At 33.3% G+C, this 9,029-nt stretch overlaps 2 protein-coding genes across 2 annotated transcripts in view; one reads left to right on the forward strand and one right to left on the reverse strand.

Moving 5' to 3' along the window:
- LOC106464821 (histone PARylation factor 1-like) overlaps positions 1-3,203 on the forward strand; it is an 8,270-nt gene extending 5,067 nt beyond the window's left edge. The window contains exons 4-7 of the mRNA XM_013924977.2: positions 281-470; positions 948-1,046; positions 1,756-1,994; positions 2,802-3,203. Of these exons, the coding sequence (XP_013780431.1) occupies positions 281-470; positions 948-1,046; positions 1,756-1,994; positions 2,802-3,106 (833 nt within the window). The 3' untranslated portion in view covers positions 3,107-3,203. The remainder of the gene's footprint in view (positions 1-280; positions 471-947; positions 1,047-1,755; positions 1,995-2,801) is intronic.
- A 55-nt stretch (positions 3,204-3,258) lies between these two features.
- Positions 3,259-9,029, reverse strand: part of LOC106464818 (allene oxide synthase-lipoxygenase protein-like) — a 47,969-nt gene continuing 42,198 nt past the window's right edge. The window contains exons 12-18 of the mRNA XM_022392608.1: positions 8,912-9,005; positions 7,422-7,482; positions 5,796-5,901; positions 4,981-5,072; positions 4,537-4,713; positions 3,713-3,876; positions 3,259-3,573 (exon numbers count right to left, since the gene is read on the reverse strand). Coding sequence (XP_022248316.1) covers positions 3,459-3,573; positions 3,713-3,876; positions 4,537-4,713; positions 4,981-5,072; positions 5,796-5,901; positions 7,422-7,482; positions 8,912-9,005 — 809 coding nt within the window. The 3' untranslated portion in view covers positions 3,259-3,458. The remainder of the gene's footprint in view (positions 3,574-3,712; positions 3,877-4,536; positions 4,714-4,980; positions 5,073-5,795; positions 5,902-7,421; positions 7,483-8,911; positions 9,006-9,029) is intronic.

Consider the following 9,029-nt stretch of genomic DNA (forward strand, 5'->3'; position numbering starts at 1 on the left):
TGTAAAAGGGCATGAGAAGTGCTCATTGACACCCACCCATAAAAATAGGGTTAAATAATTATTTCATTGCTAAATAATACCCACTAGAGGAACTCGCATAGTGAGTTTGAAAATTAAGTAGTTTGGTTTAAAAAAGTGTCTTACTAGCAGTAGTTAATACTAAAGTAGATTGGTTTAAAAAGTGTCTTACTAGCAGTAGTTCACTCTAAAGTAGCTTGGTTTAAAAAGTGTCTTACTAGCAGTAGTTGTGGCTAAAGGCAGTTTAACTGGTTTGTTTTAGATGCATTAAAAAACAAGTTGGGAATTGAACTTGTTGGACCATTTGATATTCTGGGGAAAAAACTCGAGAGCAATCTTGTACAAAAACCTAGCGACTTGTTCCGTCACTGGAGATATTACTATGATCCACCAGAGTTTCAGACGGTCATTAAAGGCGATGACAAAACTCAGTATCATTTAGGATATTTCAGGTAAAAAGTTTTACCTTCCAAACTAATTTTGTTATTGATTGAGTGTTTAACTGTATATGAAACCATAAGTTTATCGTGTTTCTGTAATGTAAAAAGGACGATAAAACAACACCGTTGAAGAATTTTTTGTTGTATTTTTTTACAGTTAAAGTTTTAAAATCAATGATCCTTTCACTGTAGAACTTTTAAATACCAAACGTTTTGTACAAAAATGGTTAGATGAGGAATACTACTTAGGAAATATTTACATTGTTTTGAGATTTGAAGGATTCTTACGTTGATGGTCGGGAACAGTAGATTGATATGGTATTTATACTAAATGGATGATTTCTAAGTTCACAGTGTTTTAAGTAACATTAAAGCACCACAGTCTTATAAATTATGCATAAGTAGTTATACAACTGGATAAAAAGAATGGTTGTTTGTTTGTTTTTATTTCTGAGAGATGTTAGTAAAATAATTGACCGTTTACATTAGAGACGAACCTGGCGATCCACCCGTTTTTGTAGCTAATAATTCTGCTGCCAAAGGATGCACGATTTCTCCTGTGGGTGACAATCTCTTTGCTGCTGTCAAGTAAGTTATTACTGTTGCCTTTAACTCTTCCGAAACAAATCTTATGACAACGTCCTATAGCTTGAGAAGGTTAAATAGGCTTAACATCTATCCACTACATGAATGTATAACTTTAGCCATTTCTTTGCCTAAAACTTTTACTTCTCTTCATTTTATGGAGTAATGTTCAGTAAAAAAGTAAAGTATTGCAGCAGATTTACTTACATTGGCAATATAAAATGCACTACCACAGCCAAATGGTTAGCATGCTGAACTATGGATCTGTGGGCCAATCGTTCACATCCCATTAATTCATTAAAAAAAATTGTGCTATGTGTGAATTACAAGGGTGATTGGGAACTGTGATCAGACAAGAGTTGGCAGTAATCTATCAGTTCAAAAGTTGGGATAGTTCACTTCGTGCAAGTATATAAAAAAAGAAACTCCACCAACTCAGCATATACATCCATTGCACACGTTTTATAATAGTCCAATTTTCATCGAAGGAACTTCTGATGGTGTACGGTTTTGGACAAATAACTAAGAACCATTTTGTTCCATCTGGTCAAGCATAAGGTTGATGTTGGGAATTAATTTGTGTTAAAGTCATCCGTTGTATATATTTTATATTGGAAGCTGATCAAAGTATGTTTTGTAGCTTAAGTTAAGACAATTTCATATTAAATATTATTATTGAAATGTCTTAAGTTTTTGATTGTATGTTTATTAGTGTGGAAATAACAAAGGCTCTTCGGACTTCTTGTGCAAAGAAAATGAAAGAAGACTTACTAAAAATCCAAGAGGCATTAAAGAAGTGGGCAGAAAAACATCACTATAGTTTAGAAACAAAAACGATGAAAATTAAAAAGAGGGAAAAAAAGGTGGTGGCAAGAACATTCCATGGAGCAGGAATAGTTGTTCCTGTTGACAAGAATGATGTTGGTTACAGACCTCTTCCAGAAACTAACAGTAAGTAGAACCATTTTCTAAAATACATCACTACATTATTATAGTAAAGTGGTATGTTGGAAGTAGCTAGGACTTAGAGCAGTGGTCGGCAACCTATGACCCGCCAAAAGTTGGCTTCACTATTGCAACCCGTAAGGGCACAATCATTGTTCAGTTCAAGTTTCTCAGCTATGTTGACAAGAATGATGTTGGTTACAGACCTCTCCCAGAAACTAACAGTAAGTAGATCCATTTTCTAAAATACATCACTACATTATTATAGTAAAGTGGTATGTTGGAAGTAGCTAGGACTTAGAGCAGTGGTCGGCAACCTATGACCCGCGGCAATAATTTGGCTGACCCGCCAAAAGTTGGCTTCACTATTGCAACCCATAAGGGCACAATCATTGTTCAGTTCAAGTTTCTCGGCTATGTGAGAAGAACAACGATATTAAAGGAAAGAGTCACGGATATGGAGAATTTTAAGATCAATTTCAGGGAAAAATATCAAACTGGTCGAACTATTAATTTTTTTTTTATGTAAATAAACATACACATTTAAAATACATGTACAGATATTAATAATTATATGATTATCACTGACCCAACACAATGCTAAATTTTTCAACAACAAAAATAATTGACCCGCGATCTAAAAAGGTTGCCGACCACTGACTTAGAGTATCGTTGTGAAATCGAGCACAAATTATTGGTTGAGGATTGGCCTGGAATATTAGAAGATTGAAAAATAATAGTAAAATTCTGTTTAATGACGTGATTTCTAATAGAAGTAATAATGAATATAGAATTGGAAAAACTTATTTTCAGGTAATCTTAAAAAGATCCTCACCAGGATATGCGACAGTAAAACTGATACAGAACGAGATAAACACCTTGATGACTTGCAGGAGATAATGACCTTGGTCCAATTTGCCAATGATGAATGTGATTATGGGATGGGGTTTGAGTTAGGAATGGATCTATTCTGTTTTGGCGATTCCAAGTTACATACCCATATCCTGAACCTGTTGCCGCTAGCATATGATCTTTTGGGAAGGAACGAGTTTGGAAAGATTTTGGAATCCCATCTCTCAGATCGAAAACATACGCCAGACCTCAGTGTTATCAGCTAGATATTTCACTAATAAGAGTTGTGTTCATTATTTAGATTGGTGTAATTCTCATATATTTTATAAAAGTACATTAAAATAAAATTGAAATTTTTTACAATTCAGTTCTATTACTTGATTTATTGTGAAGCTAATTAGAAAACCAGAATCATACGCAAGTGAGAAAATATGAGCTGAATTTATTACACCTACATATTTAAAGATTAAATCATGGTAAAAAGAAATAATAATAAGCTTCCGTGTACATTTCCACATCTATATTAAGCTCCATTTAAAACGAGTCATTTTAAAAGCTTAAATAATTTTTAAAAAAATCACACTCTTTGTATATCTTAGATTACTTCTCTCTCTCTTTCTATATGCTAATAGAATTTGGAACAATCTCAGGATCCAGCCAGCAGTATGGGAATTCTACAGTTTTGTTCCGTTGTTGAATGTTTTTGCTGATCTCTCTCAGTTCTGCACGAAACCTGTTGATAAATAAAGACTTGTGAACAATTACACATACAGCAGCTGGTTTTAGTGTCTTTTAAGCAGCTGAACATAAATAATAAAGTTTTTTTTTTTTCACTATTTATTGAAATATGTCAGTTTTTTTTAAATACTCACTCTTCAGCAGCTCTTACACAGACTGGGTGATATAAATACTGCACTTCAAAATCTCCCAGAGATTTGGTTCCTCTAGCACTGAGCAACTTGGTTATAACCATTATATCAAGAGTAGTTTCTTTATCTGGCAGAGTCTTCAAAACATCCTGCATTGTGCGTGGCCTCTACAACAGTGCAGGAAACAAAAACAGTTACACAGTTTTTTTTTTTAATCCCTCGATTAATCTAAACAAGCTTATACTTTAAGAAGCTGTGATACCGCTTTAGTGGGTAATTGTCACGTTTTCTCAGACTCTTCTTATGCTAGTTGTTACAGAATTGGCAGTTGTAATAACAACATTACTTTTGTCCATGTATATCACAAAATACTTGACAAGGACTCTTTCTCGGAGAATCTCCATCCGAAATGAAAAACTTTTTTTTTTTTCATTTTAAATGTCATTCCTATGATTAATAGGTTGGTTGTCTTCTCATTTCAAAACCATATCCCTGGTGACCCCGAAGGCTTATGAAAACAAAGTTGCTGTCACGGCTAATGATGAACAGCAGTTAAGAGTCCGAGACCACTTCTCCTAAATTAGTGACTACTATCTGAATGTAATCTTGAACTTCTTCAAATTAATGTATCTTTACAAAGTCATTGCAATATTTTTTAAACCCTTAATATCACTTAAATAAATCGCTTCTTTCATTCAAGTTGGACATCGTACAACTTACTTGTAATAAGACAATAAATATTTTCTAGAACATATCATTGTAGTTAAGAGTGTACATTTGATTGGATGTAGTTTTTTTTATGATTTGACAACAGTAACGACACCTACTTTGTCTTGAATAACATCATCACATACAATTCCAGGATAATTTGGTGGAAAGCCATACTCTGAATATTGCTGGAAGTTAGCTGCAGCATGACCAATGCTACAAGTTGATATTATAACACTCACGACGTCAATAACCTGATCAATGGTGGTGAATTTTCCAGTTTCTCCTGGAACACCCTAATACAAAATAAATCACCCTATAGTCTGACACATTTACCAAAAGAATACATTATACTTTTCTGGACAGAGAAAGTTGTCAACTTGATTTGTCTACATCTTTTTTTAAATCAATACAGAAAAGGGGGTACAAGACCCTACTGTTGAGGATTTCTATCAGTTTATCAAAGAAAAACTTTACACTTATACAAAACCAGTAGTATTAACAACTTTTCTCACTGAAGTTTGTTGTAAATGTATGATTCAAATTCACTCGTCCATACGTACCAACAAGCCAACACCACCATCATTTCTACTTAGAACTAATTCTTCTCGCCAGTGCTGAAGCTCAACATCATTGATAACCTTCTGTGGGTCATCTAATGTGTAAAAATAGTAAAATTCATCATAGTTTTGATGAAAAATATATAAAAAAAACTTTTTGAATAATACTAACAGTATTTTATTTCACTTTTTGAGTAGTTTAAGACATTGTTCAAGTGAAACATTTCAGAAATACAACAGTTATTTTACAGAACTCCTTAAAAAAAAAACTTAAGAGAAGTTTATGTTTTATTAAAGATGCTATACAACACTTATAAATAATAAGATTTATTTCATTGATCACAGCTTTTTTGTAGTGACATAATCTCCAACTCATGGAAACCTGAAAACTTCTTACACTGCTGTCACTGTTTTCAGAAAAAAAAATGAGCTAATTTGCCACATACTAAACTACTGTAGAGAACCCATACCACCAGAGATACAAGACTCCAAGAAAATTAGTTGATAATTGTTGGTTAGTGCAACAGTTTGTGTTTTTATCTACCAAAAGCTAAACCTTTAAAAGAGAAGCAAAATGGGTGTAGATGACTCGCAGACAGACCTTATCCTGTCCCTGCCTACTCACTAGGGTAATAATTGTGCTAATAACAAATATATTTGAGATAGGTCTAATACTAATTTCAGTAATTTTATTTGCAACATATTTGACGTCGTCCCATTATTTACAGAATGTTCATTCCAAGTTGTTACTGTGAACGTGGTACACTTTTTAAATTCCAGGTTCACATGCATTTAAATATGAATGTGTTCTAACGTACCATAGTAAAACTTGACAACTTTGGTAACGTAGTTACGGATGGCTTTGAATATTGCTGTCGAATCATCCCTGTATGGGTAGTTGGGTAAAACATTGGGATCATCGACCTGTTAAGACAAATATCACTAGTAAACAAACAAAAGCATGGGAATCCTTCTAATCCTGGAAATGTTGAGACACAAGAAGTTTTAAACGTCACAGAATTGAGAGATTTGTTATTATAGCAGGAGAAATATTTAAATAATTGGCTAAATATAAAGATAGTTACAGATAAAGTTTTACAACAGTATTATCTTCTTCCACTCATTCAAAAGGTACATACTTAATTCAAAAATTTCAAGTTGGATATTATTTTAAAATAGTTTATACAAATAAAAACAACAAACCTTAGAACTTTGGCTATACTACAGACCAAATAAATAATGTGGAGTAAATTGTGTTAAAAGTGAAAATGTTAAGTTTCATATCATTACTCTGGAATGATATCCCCCCCAGGACATAAGTGAGATGTCAAGCTTGTTATTTCTTGAGTTTGTTTTTTATTTAAAGATGTTTAACTGTATCGAGGCTAACATAATAGTTAGTTAATGATGAGGTTTTCCACTCTTCCAACTAATATGTACTTTGTAAACAGCAACTCAGCCTCTTAGTAACATTATTAATTATATATACAATATTGCCTGTCTATTTTAAATAACAAATTTGTTTTAGATCTTTGCTAGATTCTAATGTTCAGAGTGTGAACGTGCACTAATTTGTTTTCTATAACAGATTTGATGTTTGATTCTGGCATGTGAAGATAAACAGAACAAATACCCAGTTTAGACATTGTTGTGTTTCAAGTTTTTTCAAACTAAATACCTGGATAATCATGATACAAACATGTGTCGAAAAACATACTACATGCTAATCATAACTATTGTAATATTATAAAGGGTAATTACAAATGAAGCCCCACATTAAAGTGGTTATACATGTTAAAAACTACTTGTCTTAGGTAAATAAAGTTCATGTGATTCACACACTAGAAAACAGGTTTTATTCAGAAAAGTTTTGAAATGGTACAGGATGAGAGAAAGAAAACGTTTATTATAGACTTAAAAAAGACTTGGAAGCAATGACTCTCTCATCCAGAGGATTCAGTGGTTCCAAGGCTGTTCAAGGTACACAATCAACCTTCTCTCATCATGAAAATGTGGCATACATCACGTATTAAACAAAATGTTCGTATAAAATAACACAGGCTTTTTCTTTCAACGATGCGAGATTGTCGATTTGATTAAAATGGTAATCAGTGTGTAGGATATTGCAGACAATGCACAGAACAGATTACATGTGCCGTAACTTAGGTACTTACTTGGCAGATTATGAATGACAGAAAGAAAGCATATTACACGTCTTCTGTTACAGGTTTTGAAACACACTGTACCGTGCCCAAACTTTCCTCGATAAAACTTACAATTTTACAACGTGCCTGTAGTGAAACTTAGGTCACTAGTACAAGTTTTCTTAAGATATAATTATTTTAAATATTAGGGGTTTCTTTGTTATCACCCACGTGTTTTGTAATATGCTGCTGATATAAAGTTAATTTTAATTATCTGAATAAAAATTACTTTTCCCTCACCTTTCTGGCCTTGAAGTCATTAGGAATGATGCCATTGACGTCAAGTCTCCAGTTCTCAAAACTATTAAGAGGTCAAAACCAATGTTATAAACACTATACATCACCTTTACAATTATAGCCAATGCTTTTTAAACCATTGCTTCAGAACCAGTCACAAATAAACCCATAAAATTTTACATTTATAAATGTCCACAGCACGACTGAAAGAAAGCTTCAAATGTATGTTATAAAAGTGATGAGTGCCAATGTATATATATATACATCTAAAATCAACAACCAAAAGTCAATAGTGGGGAATGGTAATGTTTCAATATAGCACTGGAGAAATATAAGGCAGTGAGACAATATTTCATTGTATCACGGGAGAACTAAAAGCAGCAGTGCAGATCAGCCAGTGAGAACTTAAAAGCAGTGATGCAAGTGGGACAATGTTTCAGTGTTGTAATGAAGAATGAAAGGCAGTGATGCAAGTGGGACAATGTTTCAGTGCTGTAATGAAGAAAGAAAGGCAGTGATGCAAGTGGGACAATGTTTCAGTGTAGTACTGGAGACTGAAAGGCAGTAATGCAAATGGGACAATGTTTCAGTGTTGTAATGAAGAATGAAAGGCAGTGATGCAAGTGGGACAATGTTTCAGTGCTGTAATAAAGAATGAAAGGCAGTAATGCAAGTGGGACAATGTTTCAGTGTAGTACTGGAGACTGAAAAATGGTAGTGGAAAAATGATGATTACGAAATAAAAATGTTCAAAGAGAAACTTGAATCATTTTGTTATAGTGTGAAATACTTAAACATTAATTTCTGTCTCAAAGTAAACACGTAAGTGCCTAATCTGCATCTCGTAAACTTCATGTAGCTATTTCTAATAATTATCTAAGGATACTATTGTACTGCTATTTCTAAAAGCTGTCTTATTGTCAATTATAATTAATTTTTCTGTTTCTTGAACTTTTAAAGTTTGCTTACAACCGGTCTAAATTATTAGCACTGAAAAATTGCATTTCCCTGGCTTAACCCGTGTTGACTTATCTGTAACACAAAGGACAAACTACAGAAAACTGTCTTACATTTCGCCCTTTCGTAGCAAGTCAGTTACCGCTGTGCACAATGTTTTTGGCTCCACAATACGTCAGTTTTTTTTGTTTTTTTTTTGTTGTTGTTGTTGTTTTTTTAAATAAGATTAAGTTTTATAATATCTAATCTATGTTTCTTTGTCGTATTATAAACATTACATATACTGCTGTTATTAAGGGTTTTCCTCTACTTCATTGATGTATGGCACAGTATCATACTTCATAACGTGTTTTGTTTCACGAGAAAATTACGAAGAGATCAATTCGTAACGTAGCTTACACTTTTCCATTTAGGCCCCATAATTCCAAAGTGTAATACATCGTCAGATTTGGCTTATATTTAACAGTAGTTCAAAGTAGGTGACTAATTTATGGCCCATTGAGAATTTTTGAAGTATAAGGGTTACAAGTACTTACCTTCTTTTGATCAGCTCAAACATTCCACATCGGCCGACAGTCATGGTTTGGTCAACCCATCCATTTACAGATAGAAGTTTCTCTAATCCTACGCCTACGTAGGAAGACAGGTCTCAAT

This window comes from Limulus polyphemus, unplaced genomic scaffold (assembly GCF_000517525.1).
Source record: "Limulus polyphemus unplaced genomic scaffold, Limulus_polyphemus-2.1.2 Scaffold1750, whole genome shotgun sequence".
Taxonomy (NCBI): Eukaryota; Metazoa; Arthropoda; class Merostomata; order Xiphosura; family Limulidae; genus Limulus; species Limulus polyphemus.